This window comes from Crinia signifera, chromosome 9 (genome assembly GCF_055691185.1).
Source record: "Crinia signifera chromosome 9, ASM5569118v1, whole genome shotgun sequence".
Taxonomy (NCBI): Eukaryota; Metazoa; Chordata; class Amphibia; order Anura; family Myobatrachidae; genus Crinia; species Crinia signifera.
In genome coordinates this window covers 127,409,171-127,429,074 of record NC_139225.1, presented here as the reverse complement: position 1 = coordinate 127,429,074, position 19,904 = coordinate 127,409,171, and the positions used below count along the sequence as shown (strand labels likewise).

Sequence of the window (19,904 nt, the reverse complement as noted above, 5' to 3'; positions counted from 1 at the left end):
CGTCTGTTACATTAACATTCCTGTCCTGATTCCTGGCCAACCACTCGTGCATCTAGGGGGGAAGGGGCGGAGGATGGAGCCGCAGCGTGGGAAAGCAAGGCAGGGCAGAGAGACGGGAGCCGCAGCAGTGGAGCACGGACCCGGGCCTAAAAGCAAGTTACAGTACTATGTATTGGGTGTTATAATGGGGGCAGGGGAGCTGCCTGTGGTGTCCTGGTATAATTATACAGGGGGAGCAGCCTGTGGTGTCCTGGCATAATTATACAGGGGAGCAGCCTGTGGTGTCCTGCCAGGACACCACAGGTTGCTCCCCCTGTATAATTATACTAGAACAGTCTTGGTGTAATTATACAGGGCAGCAGTCTGTGGTGTCCGGTTATTATACAAGGCAGCAGCGTGTGGTGTCCTGTTATTATACAGGGGGAGCAGCCTGTGGTGTCCTATTCTGTTATTTTAATACTGGGGGCAGCCTGTGGTGTCCTGATATTATACTGGAGAGCAGCCTCGGTGTCCTGTTATTATACAGGAGAGCAGTCTGTGGTGTCCTGTTATTATACAGGGGAGCAGTCCAGGGGCTGGCTGGCAACTTTTAGCCTGGGGGGCAAGTCCAGAGCACTGGCCCATAAGTAACGACCATCATGAAATGGCGGTTTTTCGGTAATAAAAATATGTATTAATAAAAAAAAAAAGATAATAACGACACCACAGGCTGCTCCCCCTGTATAATAACAAGACACCACAGGCTGCTCCCCCTGTATAATAACAGGACACCACAGGCTGCTCCCCCTGTATAATAACAGGACACCACAGACTGCTGCCCTGTATAATAACCGGACATCACAGACTGCTCCCCTGTATATTAACCGGACACCACAGACTGCTCCCCAGTATAATATCAGAACACCACAGGCTATCCCCCAGTATTAAAATAACAGAATAGGACACCACAGGCTGCTCCCTCTGTATAATCATACCAGAACACCATAGGCTGCTCCCCCTGTATAATTATACCAAGACTGTCCTGGTATAATTATACAGGGGAAGCAACCTGTGGTGTCCTGGCAGGACACCATAGGCTGCTCCCCCTATATAATTATACCTTACACCACAGGCTGCTCCCCCGCATAATAACAAGAAGACACCACAGGCTGCTCCCCTATATTAAAAGAACAGGACACCACAGGCTGCTCCCTCTGTATAATTATACCAGGACACCACAGGCTGCTCCCCCTTTATAATTATACCAAGACTGTCCTGGTATAATTATACAGGGGGAGCAGCCTGTGGTGTCTTGCCAGGACACCACAGGCTGCTCCCCCTGTATAATTATACCAAGACTGTCCTGGTATAATTATACAGGGGGAGCAGCCTGTGGTGTCCGCTGCTCCCCCTGTATAATTATACCTTACACCACAGGCAGCTCCTCCTGTATAATTATACCAAGACTGTCCTGGTGTAATTATACAGGGGGAGCAGCCTGTGGTGTCCTGGCAGGACACCACAGGCTGCTCCCCCTGTATAATTATACCAAGACTGTCCTGGAATAATTATACAGGGGGAGCAGCCTGTGGTGTCCTGGCAGGACACCACAGGCTGCTCCCCCTGTTTATTTATACCAGGACACCACAGGCAGCTCCCCCTGTATAATTACACTAAGACTGTTCTGGTATAATTATACAGGGGGAGCAGCCTGACACCACAGGCTGCTCCCCCTGTATAATTATAACAGGACACCACAGGCAGCTCCCTCACCCCCCATTATAACACCCAAAACATAGTGCTCTGCTGTAACTGTAACTTGCTTTTAGGCCGGGGTCCGTGCTCCACTGCTGCGGCTCCCGTCTCTCTGCCCTGCCTGGCTGCCACACGCTGCGGCTCCATCCTCCGAGTAGCAGTACTCCGTGGTCCGCCCCTTCCCCCCTAGACGCACGACGCATGGTTGGCCGGGAATGTGAACATGTCCTCATGCAGGAGGCCGGCGGCCATGTTCCTGTAGCAGCGACACGGCTACAGGAACAGAATGTGAAATACAAGGCGGCCCGAAAAAGTAACTTTTAGAACGGCCCGGGGGGCACATGGCACTCTGCCCCCCGGCCCAGCCCGCCCCTGGAGCAGTCTGTGGTGTCCGGTTATTATACAGGGCAGCAGCCTGTGGTGTCCTGTTATTATACAGGGGGAGCAGCCTGTGGTGTCGTTATTATCTTTTTTTTATTAACACATATTTTTTTACCAAAAAAAACGCCATTTAATGATGCGTTGTTACTTATGGGCCAGTGCTCTGGACTTGCCCCCTAGGCTAAAACTTGCCAGCCAGTCCCAGAGTGGGGGTAACTCAGATGATCACGCAGATGATCCAATGCTACACCTTTGGACGCATCAGCGGATCAGACACGCCTTCAGCAGCGTCTTTTTGTTACATAAGGTTATTATAACATTGCCAGCTGTTCTATAGCAGCCACCTCACCCTTGTTGACCTAATGCTTGTGTTGACCTTCCGGCCCTGTCCACCTTAGCCATGTAGACCTTTAGTGGTCAACATAATGTCAAAACTTCATAGTGTCCACCCTATGACCCATACCCGGGCTAGCAACGTAAAAAGCTTAGAACACAAGAGAACAAACTGACAAAGAGAAAGAGAAAATTCAAGAAGAGAGTTGAAAGTGAAAGGAGAACATAAGGGGAGGGAAGCTCATATCTACCGCATCGGGAAATGACACAGCAATCACACAAAAGCTGTCACATCAGGCCCAGGGGATCACACAAGAATATCTGGGTCTTATACAGCTGTGTTGCGGCTGCTGCGCGGTTCCAAAGTTCAAAATGTGGGATTTAGCGGCAGCTGGTCGGGAGTCTATGTGGCCTTCCCAAATGCTCCTGCACCTCCTTGTGTAGAGAGGCCTCCATCCAGTCCAACTGGGATACAAAAAGGAGCATTTCCCTAAAAGGTGATAGAATAGAGAGAACCATTGCTGGAATACACTTACAGGCCCATTTATCAAGTAAGATTTGCGGCTAAATCCCCGAAAACACCCGTTTTGGGGGTTAACCGCAAATATTAAGTATCACTGAAATGGATGAAAGTGGGACCGCAGCAGGAATCTCCGATCCCTGCTGCGATCCCCCCCTGCCGCACTGCTGGCCGCTTCCCCCATAGGTTTCTATGCGGAATGCAAAGCTGCCTGATGTATCAACATTGGGCAGCCCGGCTTCGCACCCCATGGCTATCGTCATTCTGATATGGCGATAGCCCATTGTAGCCTATGGCTACACATCGCACTGCCCGAGCGGCAGTGCGGTGAGCGGGGTCGCGGGGGGGTGGAGGGGTCAGTGCGTAACCGCGCATGCGCAGACCCCCGGCTTCCGGCTCCGGGCATCGCAGGGACGGGCTCCTTTCGGAGACCTATCCCTGCGCACAGCAGGTAATACATTCCGGTGATATGATCACATTTTACAATGCGATCCTGGGCGGTAATATTCCGCCCAGATCGCTTTGTAAATGCGATCTTGATAAATGTGCCCCATTGCAAGCTACAGCTGGAAACAAGGGTCACATTTCCGACTACCAGGTCTCATTCTAATATCAGTGCTAAGAACACCCAGCACTGGAATTAATGGGGGAAAGTTCATCAAATCTCACATAGTATATTGTTTAACTTGGGCCCAACATTTTTAAATCAAATGGCAGTCCCGAAGCAACATGGCAGGGAGAGTGGCACATTTTACCCCGTTACCACACCCTCCAACTATACCGTTTAAGCTGGTACAGTACCACTTTAACAGTGGCAAACGCAGGATTTTCAGAAGGGGGTTTCCAGAGGGGCGGAGCAAAGCACGGAGATGGACACTTAGGTGACCCAGTATATGCCGGGTCAGTTAAAGTATTATAGATAGACCAAATATATATATAAATAATAATAAAATATATATATATATATATATATACATATATATACATACATACATGGGCGTCAACAGCAGTGTAGACCCTTGGGCATAGCAATGTATTGGGGCACCTACTGATCCTCCAGCGGTAGGGGTGGGGGAAGCTTTGATGTCCCCCGGGTGGTAGGGAGTATTATATCAACTGCTCAGCATGTAGGGCCTGGATGAGTAATTTCCACTTATTACACCTTTACTGCACAGATGGTGGGAGATGGGGTGGGAGAATGGGGCATTGGGCTGAATGAAGGGGCCCTGATACATAACTTCCAGGGTGGTAGAGGATGTTTATTATGCAGAGGAGGGGTGTATAGTAGAGTGGGCTTATTATTCATAATTTTCTGGTGGGAGGACCACTTGCTTGACTGCAGATATCTCCAGTTCCCAGAAATAGATTTCTTAGATTTTAATGGAATTAAAAACTAGAGAATCCCACCTACCAAATGGAATTGGGGACTAGTGGATCAGATTTCAGGAGGCAGAGCAATCTGCCAATGAGTATATAAAACTACATACCAGGTGTGTGGAGCTGGAGCAGTAACCAGCTGCTGGAAGGCTGATATCTCTGGTTCTGGGAACAGTAGAGACAAGCTGCTAGTGTCCCTCAAAGGGGGAGAATCCCAGATTTTGGAATATACCCTCAGAAAAACTCTACGTCAGACAGAACCTGAAATATCTGACTGGGAAGAGCAATTAACAGGCTTGGATGGGGACCACTGCTTTGAAGTCAGATATCTCTGGTTCCCAAGGGCCGATTTTTAAAATTCTTGTACCCATGGAAAGAGGGGACCCTCAGCTTTCAGCTTAAGGCCCTTAGACTCCTGGGGGGGTTTTCTGGGTACTCAGAAACCCCCCCTGCGTGCGCTACTGTTTAATATAGTCTGTACCGGCTAAAACGGGCTGTAGTGTTTGTACCGGGTTCTGCCGTGTCCTCTGTATAGCAGCACGTAGGGACACGGACTAGGGATGCCCATCAACCATCGATAAATTGTAATCATCGATTGTTTATGGCCAATGTAGAATAGTTTTGCCATCGATTGGGGAGAACCAGATGGTTTCCCTCCATCGATGCCAAGCATAAACATATAGTTTAGTTTTTCTTTTTTCCTCCAGGCCCTGACCAGTTGAGGGGCCCCAAAGCTTTGAGGAACTCAGGGTCTGTAAGCATGACTGCCTATTCACCTGTCTGGCTACCCGTACTAATGGATTTAATGACACAACGCACCAAACCACACAACACACAATGCTGTGCCCTCCCATCTGCCCTTCTCTAAAATATTGCATTTTGAATTTTAATTATCTGTTTATTTCTATTAATAAAAAAATACATTCAATATGCACTGTAATAACAATCCGCGTTCAGTGTTGGGGGGCCTCAGAGATATCAGTGTTCCGGGCCCCAAGATTTCTGTTGCCGGCCCTGTTACCAGCTGCCCATGCAGATGTGTTCACATAAGCCTTTCCTAAAATCTAGCCTTATGGTTTGATTTGGCACACCATGAACTAGGCCATTGATGGTCTATCTGCAATTGAACAAAAAAATTAATCTCAGTGTCACTGACAATAGGCGCTTCGGAAACAAAAGGAAAAATGTCTTACTCCCCTGTAAACGTCTTTTACGGTCCCCTCTCCTCTCGTGTGTTTTTTTTTTCCTCTCAGGATATATGAAAGATATAAGGGAACACAACGCACGTATCCTCGTGCAATATTGAATGGGGTATTCAGAGGGTGTATAACATAATTTTTATGAATACAATACAAGTATATGGACCACCGATGTGTGGTTTTGGAGTGCGGAGGCAGCCCTCCTACACAATCTACTCACAGTGAATCACTGGGAAAACAGTATGTCATGGGGGTCTTTTTTTCCTCTCTACTCCACTCTTTTACTCCCAATGAATTTTCTAGAGTAAAAAGTAGGTGCTGATGTAGATCCTTTAAAATGATTTTTATTCATAAAATATACAAATAGACATGGATAAAAGTATGATGGGGGTACTTAGCTCCAATGGTTTGGTCAGGTATTTTCCAAGATGTAAAAATCAGGAAAAAATCGGGGCCCCGATGTCCTTCCCGCTTCCAATGAGAGCCAGTCCCCAACACTGCAATGGCAACAGAAGAGTCCCCACCAACGCGTTTTGATCTGTTATAGATCTTTGTCAAGGTGTGTAGGTACTCTTCTGTTAGGGGTTTATATAGCACACTGATCATTTAATGTGTGGCAGCTGTGATATAAAATGTATACACAATAACTTCCTCATAATAATGACATGTCCTGATTTAGCTTAGGCATGCTCCGGGGTCCCGGCAGCCAACTTCCTGGGTAATTATACTCAGTCTGATGTGTAAATAATAAGTCTCTTATGAAAAACAGCGTTCTGATATGTTTTAAGCAAGTTCCGTGGTTCTTGTGACGTATTCCCGTATAGTTGCGATACGTCACTTCCGGTGACGTCATATCCGCCGCGGCTTTCGTTTCTTAGTATATGCGGCTCATCACTTCCTAAATGCTGCATTCCATTTTTAGATCACATGGTTTTGTCCGGATATGTGTTTGTGATTCTCTATTCTGGCGGCCATCTTTTGTTTGTCTAGGATCCGCTATTCTGGCGGCCATCTTTTGTTTGTCTAATAGCGATTTCATCTAGAAATGGATCAAGATTGTTTCTAAAATAAAATAAAAAATAGCAGTATTGGTTCATAGCAATATGTAAACCTTTTATAAGTTTGTAAACATTTTCTTTTAAAGTGACAAGTGCATAGAGAAAAAAAGGGATTTTTTTCATATACTTTGAAGACGGAGATGAATTAATCTTATAAAAAAAGGGAGAAGGAAAAAACAGTATATGTATTAAATGATATTCTGTTTTAAAATAGTTTAAAAATGGTGAATAAAGTGTATTAAAAAGACACAAAGGTCAGAAGGATGGTCTAAAAAGAGGGATAGAGATATTAAAGGGCACAATATAGAGAAGAATGGGTTTCAAAAGTTTCATAAAAATTCATTATAAAAACTCATTATAAAAACCACTTAATCTCAAAATCTTGATTGAGTCCTCCTGGGATGAGGGTTTTGAGATTAAAAATGTATTTCATCTCTGTTTGTGCAAGGATCTTGGCAACATTTTTATCTCTCTCCGTTGCTTTAGCTAATTTGATGCCCCAAAAACCTTTTATTTCTTTTATTGAACTCTTGTGAACTTTTTTAAAATGTGTAGAAAGGGAGTGAGTCTCAAGTCCTTTCTTTATGTTGCGCAAGTGTTCTCCCATCCGAGTTTTTAATGGTCGTGAGGTCCGTCCAATATAAAATTTGTTACAGGTACATTCAATTGCATACACTATATTGGAGGTATTACAAGTGATAAATTCCTCGATTTTCATTTGTTGTTTATTTATACAGATTGATTCATATTTGGATGTTTGGCAGTTCGGGGTATTGCGACATCCCAAGCATGTCCCACATCTATAGAAGCCTTTAGAGCGGTTGTAGCTTTGTCGTATAGTGTCGCTTGGACATAAGCTCCTTACTAGTTTATTTCTCAAGTTCTTTGAGCGTCTATAGATGTGGACTGGTCTATCCAGTAAAAGTTTCCCTAAAACAGGATCCTGTTTTAGGATCGGCCAATGTTTTTTAAAAACTTTCTCAATCTCCTTGTGCTGGGAATTATATTTTGTGATGAACGCCCATTTAATTTTTTCTGTGTCCTGTTTGTTCTTTTCTTTAGGTTTGAGGAGTTCTTCTCTTTCAATATTTTGAGCTGTTTCCAGACCCTGGTTAACAATGTCCGTTTTGTAACCGCACATTTCGAATGCTTCTTTCATTCTGATTGATTGGTCATTGAAAGTGCTTTTCTCCGTGCAGTTTCTCCTTATTCTTTTAAATTGGCCTCCCGGTATCCCGTTCAGCCAATTTTTATGATGGCAACTGTCTGCACCAATGTAGGCTGCAGAGTCTGTGGGGTTTTGATATGTCTTAGTGCATATGTTGCCATTGTTGATATACATATTTAGGTCCAGAAAGTTTAAAGTGCTCTGATCAATATTGAAAGTCAAATGAATGTTAAAAAGGTTTTCATTTAAAAAGTCACAGAAGGATTTTAATTCCTCCTCACTCCCCTTCCAGATAAAAAGAATATCATCGATATATCTAAGCCACGACACCAGGTTTGCCCCGTATGGGTTGTTGTTCCACACCATAGTCTCTTCCCAGTAACCCATGAAAATATTTGCATAACATGGGGCAAACCTGGTGCCCAAGGCTGTACCCCTCTGTTGAAGGTAAAAATCTTCTTTGAAGGTAAAATAATTATGTTCTAAAATGAATAAAATGCCTTCCAAGATAAAATTTTGTAAAGATGGATTCATATTAGTTCTTTTAAGATATTCCTTAGAAGCCACAGATCCTTGGGAGTGTTCAATTATAGTATATAAACTACTAACATCTGCACTCACTAAAAAATTGCCTGCCTCCCAAGTGAAAAGCCGGGGCCATTGTTTTTCACCTGGGTGTACAAAACACCCAGGGGGAGGATGAGTCAATGGACGGACTCTGCCCCTTATAAACATTAACAGTAAAAGATAGAACTATTTTCCAGAAGGGCTGGTGTAATGTACCAGATGCTTTCTGCAGCACCCAGCAGCTGTTACATCTGGCACATGCCACTTTTCCTCAGGGGCGTGTGACAGTTAAAACTGCCATTGGCTGCTGTTGGAAGCGTCTCATACTTTATGCGCTTTTGGATGAAATCGCTGTTTTCATCAAATACCTGAGAGCTGCTCCTTTACTTTACCCACTGACTGGGGAGGTGAGTGTGTTCTTAAGAAATATATTATGGACACTGCAGTGACTGCACCATCAGTGGTGTAACTAGGTTCCACGGTGCCCATGTTTGCGACCCCAGTTTGTAGTAGACGGGGCTCTTGCGGGCGGGGCTCCACACACCATAATGCCCATTACATATAATACCACACACCATAATGATCATTACATATTATGCCACATAAGTGGCACTTACCTACATGCTCGTTACTACGGGTTTCATGCTCAATGCCAGGGGTTTCAATGTTTCATACTCAATGCCAGGGGTCGCATGCTCTCTGTCAGGGGCTGCATGCTGTATGCCAGAAAGTCTCCAAAGTCCAGCACAAAGAGTTTAATCCAAGCAATATAGATAAAGTATTACTCCCAGCAGCAGGATGAAATATCAGTGGGGAGCCACAGCTGCCTCAGGAGTGCAATGCCTGTGCACAGGGATGACAGAGGCAAATATGAGAGCCCCACTATCAAAAGCACAATATGAGAGCAGTGACAGCCAGATACCTCGGTATAGCAGGTTTCTCCGGGGGCCTCCGGGAACTAAAGGCAGTGGTTCCCATGGACAGGGCACCAGAGTCTCCTACCCGCCCCAATAAAGATGGCACCAGCGTCCAGCAAGTAGAGGCCACCGCATCAGGAGTTGTGCGGCTCCACTCCACCCCGACGCACCAGTGACAGAGCCCGCAGCAGAGAAGCGCAAGAGGAGAGTCCCAACAGCAAGCCCGGCCGCTGTTCAGGTACACAACAGTCCGCACCCGCAGGGAAGGCCCCGCTGCCGCGGCGCCATGATGTCACTGCGCAAACCTGTGCATGCGCAGTGACATGCTCCAGCCGGGCACAACAAGTAACGGAACAAGGAGCGGGTGAGCTGGGGGAGCCGGTGGCAGAGTGCATGGCTCCAGCGCCCTGTGCTATTCCGGCGCCTGGAGCTTGTGCTCCGCGGGCTCCACCCTATCTGTGCCGCTGTGCACCATTGTTTAGTTACTATATTGCAGTGCCTCCATGTCTGCAAATCTGATTTATATATATTGCTAAATATTTCACGCATACAAAAACGTGATTGAAATAAAAGTATCGTATATATAACAGTATGGCAAGTGGATTTACAGATCCAGGCCCTCCATTTATTATGGGCCCATAGAATTTCAGTGGATTAAGTTATATGGAAAAGGCCAGTAAGGTGCCAACCAGCCTGCCCCCTGTCCTATGGGCTGAAGCTGGTTGGTTGACCAGAGGGTCTATCACTCGGTAAGCCACCAGCAGCAGCAAAAGAGCAAAAAAACAAAGACATTTTTTTTGAGGAAACATTGGTGGAGACCTAGCGATGGTTAAGGGATAAATAGTGACCATCGGAACCATTTTACCGATGGTTCTGATCTAATGATCCCCATCCCTAGTTTGCTAAATAGAATGTCATGTGTCATCAGGGGCTGGCTGGCAACTTTTAGCCAGGGGGCAAGTCCAGAGCACTGGCCCATAAGTAACAGCGCATCATTAAAATGGAGGTTTTTCATTAAAAATATAACGACATCACAGGCTTCTCCCCCTGTATAAAAAACAGGACACCACAGGCTGCTCCCTCTGTATAATACAATAAAAGTAATGCCATGACACTTAAATTATTATACAGGGGGAGCAGCCTGTGGTGTCATGGCATTATTATTATACAGGGGGAGCAGCCTGTGGTGTCATGGCATTATTATTATACAGGGGGAGCAGCCTGTGGTGTCATGGCATTATTATTATACAGGGGGAGCAGCCTGTGGTGTCGTCATGGCATTATGCCATGACACCACAGGCTGCTCCCCCTATATAATAATAATGCCATGACACCTCAGGCTGCTCCCCCTGTATAATATAAAAGTAATGCCATGACACCACAGGCAACTCCCCCTGTATAATATAATGTTTAAAAGACTACAGGAACATGGCCGCCGGCAGTGTACAGCATAGGTAAGGCGGCCGCGGCCCGCAGCGGTCCAGCCAGAGCGGCCTGGGGGGGCACATGGCACTCTGCCCCCTGGCCCAGACCGCACCTGTATGTCATAAATGACCAACCCTCCTGCTTTAATCCTAGGCTGGTATTGGAAAAATACATGTGTGATGTGATCCCGATATTTTACTAACCAGCTAACACTAGTCGATATTGTTACCTCTATATCACCCAGTGTGTACCTAGCTTAAAAGTGGAAACACCTTTAACGCTTTTCAGCACCCTGGCTCCACTCAGAGGTGGAACTAGCGAGTTGTGGGCCCAGCTTTGGGCTCCCCCTGATGTTCGAAATAGGAATATTGTGTGCCAAAGGCGACAAAAATTTAGGGCATTGTTTTGTGGGGAAGGGTCGTGGCGACATATTAGGCTGCGGAATGTGTGTATGGTTAGGGGTGTAGGGCCAGATTCTCTAAGCTTCAAAAGTGATAAAATGGAGAGTGATAAACAGCCAGCCAATCAGCTCCTGTCTGACATTTTTCAAACACAGTGTGTGACATGTCAGGTAGGACTGATTGGCTGGCTGTTTATCACTCTTGATGCTTAGAGAATCTAGCCCATAGTCTGTGGGGTGTGTGTGTATGGTTAGGGTTTTAGGCTGCGGTGTGTGTGTGTGTGTATGGTTAGGGTTTTAGGCTGCGGTGTGTGTGTGTGTGTATGGTTAGGGTTTTAGGCTGTGGTGTGTGTGTATGGTTAGGGTTATAGGCTGCGGGGTGTGTGTATGGTTAGTGTTATAGGCTGCGGGGTGTGAGTGTGGTTAGGGTTATAGGCTGCGGGGTGTGTGTGAGGTTAGGGTTATAGGCTGCGGGGTGTGTGTGTATGGTTAGGGTTATAGGCTGCGGTGGGTGTGTATAGTTAGGGTTATAGGCTTCGGGTGGATGTGTGTATGGTTAGGGTTATAGGCTGCGGTGTGTGTATGGTTAGTGTTATAGGCTACGTTGTGTGTGTGTAAGGTTAGGGTTATACGCTGCGGTGTGTGTGCAGTGGCGGATTCAGGGGGGGGCACCCGGGCACATGCCCCCCCTGTCATTTCATTTTGTAGCTGAGGACCAGGGCTTTCCAACGAGCCCAGCCCCATGTCTCTAGCCCCACGGGAACCAGAGATATCGCCTGGCATAGCTGTAACGTTTTTTCCCCATAGGATAATATGGGACCCGTCAATTCCGACTCCCACCCGGTTCCGACGGCTGCCAGTTCCCCCCCTGGCATTACAGAAGCTTGGGGTTGATCTCATTCAATTCCAAATCGCTGGGCCTTCAATATGATACCAGGCTGGTCCATATCGGTCAATCGGTTCCAGAGATATTACATGTAAACTAATTTTTTTATTTTTGAAATGTAATTTCATGGCTGTTCATGTTCCTTGAGGGCAGATTACTCTGGAACCAAACATTCCAGTTTCACTGGACCAAAATCATTCAAAGCCCACTCAAAAGTTCTTTAATATGATACTTGTCTCATGTAAATGGATCAGTTGGTTCCAAAGATATAGCCGGTTAAATAAGATAACTGGTTAAAGGGGGGGAGGGGTAGTTTTCTCTCCCCCTCACACAAGAAAATGCAGGGACTAGGCTGGTGTAAAAGGGGCCAACCTGGGAATGCATTTTCTGGTGTGAAAGGGGTATTATTTCAAATAGCCGGGACCTGCAGTGCTCTGAATACAGCCAGGCTCTGCCACTGTCAGTGGCTATCACGTGTCAATTCGTGTGGCAGTATGTGAATTTTGGCTCAATCCATGTGGCATTATGTGAATTTTGGCTCAATCCATCTGGCATTATGTGAATTTTGGCTCAATCCGTGTGGCATTATGTGAATTTTGGCTCAATCCGTGTGGCATTATGTGAATTTTGGCTCAATCCATGTGGCATTATGTGAATTTTGACACAATCCATGTGGCATTATGTGAATTTTGGCTCAATCTGTGTGGCATTATGTGAATTTAGTTTCATTCCATTTGGCATCATGTGTAAGGGGGAAGTATAAAGGGGTCTAGTATTTTGTTGCATAATGTGTATAAGTTGTATATGGTGTTGTAGACTACACTCAAGGACACACCTCTGTTGAGTGGCCACACCCCTTTTCCGGAGCGCGCCTTCGGCGCGCATACAACTACATCCTTCGCTTTTGTCGCCATGGTGGGCCTGCATACTTTAAATGCCAGGGCCTATTTTTAATCCCATTCCCACCCTCTCTCTGCCGCTCTCTTAGCATGTACACTGGCACCACTAACACTGCCCCTCCCCCACCTAAACCCTCTTTTATCATGGTTCCCCCCCTGTCATTTTATCCTGGATCCGCCCCTGTGTGTGTGTGTAAGGTTAGGGTTATACGCTGCGGTGTGTGTGTATGGTTAGGGTTATAGGCTGCGGGGGGTTTGTGTATGGTTAGGGTTATAGGCTGTGGGGTGTGTGTATGTTAGGGTTATAGGCTGCGGTGTGTGTATGGTTAGGGTTATAGGCTGCGGTGTGTGTGTATGGTTAGGGTTATAGGCTGCGGTGGGTGTGTATGGTTAGGGTTATAGGCTGCGGGGTGTGTGTATGGTTAGGGTTATAGGCTGCGGGGTGTGTGTATGGTTAGGGTTATAGGCTGTGGGGTGTGTTTGTGTATGGTTAGGGTTATAGGCTGCGGTGTGTGTGTGTGTGTGTGTATGGTTAGGGTTATAGGCTGCGGTGTGTTTGTGTATGGTTAGGGTTATAGGCTGTGGTGTGTGTGTATGGTTAGGGTTATAGCCTGCGGGGTGTGTGTATGGTTAGGGTTATAGGCTGCGGGGTGTGTGTGTGTATGGTTAGGGTTATAGGCTGCAGGGTGTGTGTGTATGATTAGGGTTATAGGCTGCGGTGTGTGTATAGTTAGGGTTATAGGCTGCGGTGTGTGTGTATGTTTAGGGTTATAGGCTGCGGGGTGTGTGTGTTTATGGTTAGGGTTATAGGCTGCGGTGTGTGTGTATGGTTAGGGTTATAGGCTGCAGGGTGTGTGTGTATGATTAGGGTTATAGGCTGCGGTGTGTGTATGGTTAGGGTTATAGGCTGCGGGGTGTGTGTGTATGGTTAGGGTTATAGGCTGCTATGGGCCTATGGGCTTCCCTTCGCGTCCCCCGCCGCCCCGCGCGCCCCCCGACGATCAGCGCCACACCCCCCTTACCTGTGTCCGGGCAGCCTCCTGCTGTGTTGGCCGGACCAGTGACCTCCTCCTCCCTGCACAGGTTCCGAGTGCAGGGAGGAGGAATGGAGCACCCACACAGCGGGTAAGGGTGAAGGGAGGGAGGGGGAACCCGCTGCACATCGCCGGCCTTCGCTTTGGCGTTAATAATCGCATATGTTAATGCATATACGATTATTAACTATGCGAATGCCGGCGATGTACAGCGGGGGTTATTAGTGAATCCCGCCCAGTAAGAGGAGCAATAGAACACGAGGACATGCACTGAAACTAGAGGGAGGAAGATTAAGGGGAAATGTGAGGAAGAATTACTTCACAGAAAGAGTAGTGGATAAGTGGAATAGCCTCCTATCAGAGGTGGTAGAGGCAAATACAGTAGTACAATTTAAACATGCTTGGGATAGGCATATTGATATCCTTACAAAGCAATAAGGATCAAATATGGTTTGAGGTAACATGTTTAAAAAAAGGGGGCAGACTAGACGGGCCAAGTGGTTCTTATCTGCCGTCAAATTCTATGTTTCTATGAAGTTTCTTCTAGATGTATGATTGCTCTTTTCTGTGTTCATGTTTAAGCCTTTGTGTTTAGGGACATTGCCGATGTCCCCTCTTATTTCCGGCCATTGACTGAGGACCACAACCGGATGTACCAGGTCCTGAAGGACTCCGGCCTGGACTACGTGGCTGTGCTACCTCCACAGATTTCAGGTAACTAGTGGCAAGTATGACTATTTCTGTACCATTAATGATGCCATCCTGTGGGCTGCATGACTTGGGCTAGTTCTGTGCCATGTGAACTCATGAAGCCAATAGAGTGGAATACGCTTTTCCATCAACGAGTGTTAAACCTAAAATGCTACAGAACTACATGAAGGGACTTGCTGGACATTTCATTTGACAGAGATCCAGGAAGAACATGCAGTCTAGTAAGCGGCTGGACCCATAAAGCCAGACACTTACTACACTGCACGCAGGACAGGAAAGGGGGATAGTACATCATATAAGAGCTAACTGATGGTATGGCCCAGGAGGAGGTCCTGCAGTCCATGCACTATAGGCAGAGGCTGATTGGAAGGTCAGGAAAGTGTACAAGAGGGAGTTAGTACATCATATAAGAGCTAACAATGGTATGGCCCAGAAGGAGGTCCTGGAGTCCATGCACTATAGGCAGAGGGTGATTGGAAGGTCAGCTAAGTGTACAGGAGGGAGTTAGTACATCATATAAGAGCTAACTGATGGTATGGCCCAGGAGGAGGTCCTGGAGTCCATGCACTATAGGCAGAGGGTGATTGGAAGGTCAGGAAAGTGTGGAGGAGGGAGTAAGAAATCTTGGATCTGGTGAATGGATTGCTCAATAGAAGCCTATCAACTGAGAAGGTTCCAGTTGGATCAACTGACCGTGTACAATATGAGACGCCTCTGAGCAGGATCAGCTATTACCAAGCCCAGTGTTTCGTCCTAGCCAGTTCAGCTATTACTAAGTGCTGTGTCTCCGATTCCAACTGGTTCAGCTATATATCCTCCTTTAATTTCTACACTCTGTCACTCCACCTCCTTTACCTTCTAAGATCACCCGGGGAACTACAGCTCTGAGTTCCGTGACACCATGGGCCATAACTGCGTATGAGATTGCCGGAGGTGCGGGTTGGCGGCTGATTTCGGACCTTTTTTAAAGCTGGAATCATTCACAAGGCAGAAAAAAGTCTGGCAACCCGCACCTCCGGGGAACTCGGATGCTGTTACTTATCCCCCCTTCCTGCAAAGAACATTGTCCAAAGCTCACAAGTGTGGATGATAATTGTCCTTGTGTACACGAATGTGCATGCTGGAGAGGGCAGGAACAGACGACATTAGAGGGTGAGATGTATCAAACCTTAGCTTCTAAAGTTAGCTTCTAACTGCTATTTTAAAGGAAGTATTTTGAAAATAATTATATAAACCAATTGGTCGATACTTTATCTCTCTCCAAGTTGTAATACTTTCCCCCCTTTACCTATCTTCCATGTTTATATCCAGTCTTATCGCTCTAAGTCGCTTTTTTTAATTTTCATTCTATCTGGGCAGCTGGTAAACCTCTGACTGCAGATTACACTATCAACGTGGAACAGCGTGGCGGTGATGTGATCTCCGTCCAAGACCTCAGCCACTTCTTTCTCCGCTGTCTGACCACCACGGAATACGATGGAAAGAGGGTCACCGTGTTCCGGGACTACTAGACTTTGTAACAGCTCCCCCTGGTGGTTGTGCAACAACATTCCCAACTGCTGTCCTGCAGTTGTCACAGAAATAAACCAGAAGCAAAGCTTAAGCTGGATACACACTATACAATATTTGGCACTGCCAATATCGTTAATGATATAGGCGGTGCAGCAGGATGAATGATTTAGCATTAAATCACTGAACGATATCCTTAATGATATCATTCAATGACATCACCCGGACCCCCTCCAAACATACAGTTGCTGACGATATCGCCATATTTGACTGCATGTTCAGGTGACAGGGGGAATCATTAATGACCCGCAGGAGCACGCATAATTATAATGGGTACATACACACATACTAGACGATATGCACGTTGATATCATTAAGGATATCGTTATTGTGCATATCATTAAGAAAAATTGCATATTGTGTACCCGGTTTAGTTTTCTAACCGATTGTAATAAACTAAAAGAACCCACAAAGATCTAATTTCATACAACTATGAGAGACTTTCAGATCTAAAGCACTAAAATGCCTTAATGTGTTTTATCATCTGTTTTGACGTTCTATCATAGAGGCCCATTTATCAAGCAATATTTGCAGCTAAATCCCCGAAAACACACGTTTAGCCGCAAATACTAAGTATCACCTAAATGTATTAAAGGGGACCGCAGCAGGGATCTCCGATCCCTGCTGCTATCCCCCCCTGCAGCGCCGCCGGCCGCATCCCCCATAGGTTTCTATGGGGGATGCAGAGCTGCCCGATGTATCAACATCGGGCAGCCCGGCATCGCAGCCCTGGGCTATCGCCATTCTTATGTGGCGATAGCCCGTTGTAGCCTATGGCTACATATCGCACTGCCCGAGCGGCAGTGCGGTCAGCGGGGTCACGGGGGGGTCAGCGCATAACAGCGCATACTCCCTCGGCTTCCGGGTCAGGGCTTCGCAGGGACGGGCTCCTTTCGGAGCCCTGTCCCTGCACCCTTAAACTTGATGCATTCAGGTGATGTGATCACATTTTACAATGCGATCGTGGGCGATAATATTCCGCCCAGATCGCATTGTAAATGCGAACTTGATAAATGCGCCCCAGAGAACCAGAGTGAATTTTATTGTAAATTTCCAATAAATAAGAATATCTTTCAGTAGTTTGGCTGATGGTTGTGTTTTGTTCTTTGCTCTATATATTCTGGCTTTAGATTAACCTATTCAATTGCGCAATACAGTAAAAAAAGCTCAGTTTTGTCGTTTGAGCTGCTTTCCGCTGAAAAGCCCGCCCAGTGCGTACGTGGCAGCGATGAGCGGTGCGCGCTGATTCGCACTCCCGCATAATCGCCAGCTGCCACTCATCTGCTGTTATTTCGATAGCGTCCTGCTATGGAAAGCCATCTGCCCCCAGGAAAATCTCTTAGACTGGCAAAAATCGCTCAATGTGTATGCACCTTTCGGTGTGTGTCTTCTATACAATACAACCAGCAGTGGGGGAGGTGGAAGGTACACAGTGTTCTGCAGGGCTACTCCTTCTCTGCAATACCTCCAACTCCTCTGTGTGAGCCAGATCTATCAAGCTTCAGAGTGATAAACAACCAGTCAATCGTGCTCCTAACTGCCTTGTTACAAGCTGGGTTTAAAAAATGACAGGTAGGAGCTGATTGGCTGTTCATTTGTCACTTTCCATTTTATCACTTTTGAAGTTTGATACATCTGGCCCTGTACAATGTGTGTACTTACATTGTACCACATACTGGGACAAAACACAAGCAAGCACATGAGGGGAAAGTGGTTCCTGCCCCAAACAGCTACTCACAGACAGGTCAATGAATGTGGTTAAATATCAGTGGTGCTTATTGGTGTTCTTAATGTAGTCTCCAACATATTCAGTAGTGCAGTAGAAATGGGGAGAGTATAAAGCACAGACTAAGATATCAGCTTATACAACACAAAACAGCCCTAATGGTATAGGGGCCCATTAATCAAAGTATAATTGTGACTATAAATCAGACAACACCCGTTTTCAGTGGTTAGCTGTAAGTATAAGTACCCCCGTTTTTTTCGAACACTCCCAGAAAGCGGCAGGTTACCGCCCCCGAATGCACAGTCATTCCTTAATTGCTCGATCTGTGAATTTGCTGATCAGAGATCAACTCTGAATCAGGCCCTTGGACAGGTTATAGCAATCGCTGCCTCTCTATGTACTGTATATATATGGACAGGGCTGCTGTAAGCGCTGCCAGGCCCTGGTTAAAAAAAGGCGTGTGACCAACAGGAGGAGTGTGGACACACCCCTGTAAAAAATAGCAGGGAGAGAGTGGACATACTGCTGCTGCTGCCTCCTTCCTCCACTCAGCACACACCACTGAGCAGCATGTGCTGAGCTGGGGAGAGAGGCTGTGCTGCAGCAGCAGCCTGTGCTTTCTTTTCTCCCCACTGCCCGGCTCCCTGCAGCAAGGGAGTACACCTTCTTCCAGATCCAAGAAGCAGTGTAACATCCACGTTGCTGTCCGTTCACAATCCCTGGGCCTCTCCGACGCGTTTCTACCTCTGCTGAGGTCTTTATCAAGGAGTGTGTCAATCCCTTCCTCAATCCGGTATTTCCACGTTGCTGTCCGTTCACAATCCCTGGGCCTCTCCGACGCGTTTCTACCTCTGCTGAGGTCTTTATCAAGGAGTGTGTCAATCCCTTCCTCAATCCCGTATTTATCCTCTTGATGAGGACATGTTCCTAGAACCCCCCTTTGAACTAAACTAACTCTTTGTGCGCAAATAAGTCGCGAACGGCGATACCGAAAGTGGGGCGCTCGAAACCGGAAGTGCGGGAGCCGCACTTCCGCCGGAAGAATCACTAGGAAACGGCGGTGATCCCCTGACCATGTGACCACCTAGAACTCCCTGGATTGGGCATCCAGAGGATAAATACCGGATTGAGGAAGGGATTGACACACTCCTTGATAAAGACCTCAGCAGAGGTAGAAACGCGTCGGAGAGGCCCAGGGATTGTGAACGGACAGCAACGTGGATGTTACACTGCTTCTTGGATCTGGAAGAAGGTGTACCGGTGCCGACTAAGAGACCCTTGATACCCACATGCGATCTGAGAGAACTGTCTAAACCCGGTTCTCCACTATACAGGGTAATTATCCACTTGCTCTCCTAAACTACCTGGCCTACTATTTGTGTGTCAAATGTTTTTACTAGCTCATTTGTTTGATAACTATATTACGGAATTTCTGTGCCTTCTATTCCTGTTCGCTACCTACGGAGTCATGGGACCTGGGTCCCTCCAGCAGAACCGGGCCTGGGTAAAAAGTACCCGCCCCCCCCCCTCTCAAAGTCACTGCATATGTACCACCGTCGGGATCATTTCCCCTACTCCTGCATAGGGAAGCCCCCTGCTGTTTGGCGTAGTAACTTTAACAAAAGAATGTGGTTGTCACAGTGTCCCCACCTCCTTCCTTGGGCTCAGTACAGACACTTAATTAGCATACCACATCCTGTATGACATGCTGCGGGCATCATTCATAATATATCACTGTATTCTGCATATGTATTCCCAAGGTTCCCTGCAACAGCAGCATAAATACAATCTTCCCAATACCAAGGCCAAAATATGAAATCTTATGGCCTGATTCAGAACTGCTTACTGGGCTGCATGTGTTCAGAGCACAGCGAGCAGGTTACCGCCACCCCGCCAACCCAGTGAACAAATACAGTTGGGAGGTATAAATATTGATCTTTACAACATGTGGGATCGTCCAGCCTCTCTCTTGTTATTTTCAAAATGTAATGTATTCCCGG

At 46.7% G+C, this 19,904-nt stretch overlaps 1 protein-coding gene across 2 annotated transcripts in view; it reads left to right on the top strand.

Moving 5' to 3' along the window:
• LOC146035985 (flavin reductase (NADPH)-like) overlaps positions 1 to 17,257 on the top strand; it is a 33,643-nt gene extending 16,386 nt beyond the window's left edge. For both annotated transcript variants that reach the window (XM_083159719.1, XM_083159720.1), the window contains 2 exons: positions 14,481 to 14,612; positions 15,969 to 17,257. In XM_083159719.1, the coding sequence (XP_083015845.1) occupies positions 14,481 to 14,612; positions 15,969 to 16,120 (284 nt within the window). In that variant the 3' untranslated portion in view covers positions 16,121 to 17,257. The remainder of the gene's footprint in view (positions 1 to 14,480; positions 14,613 to 15,968) is intronic.
• The last annotated feature ends 2,647 nt before the right edge of the window (positions 17,258 to 19,904 follow it).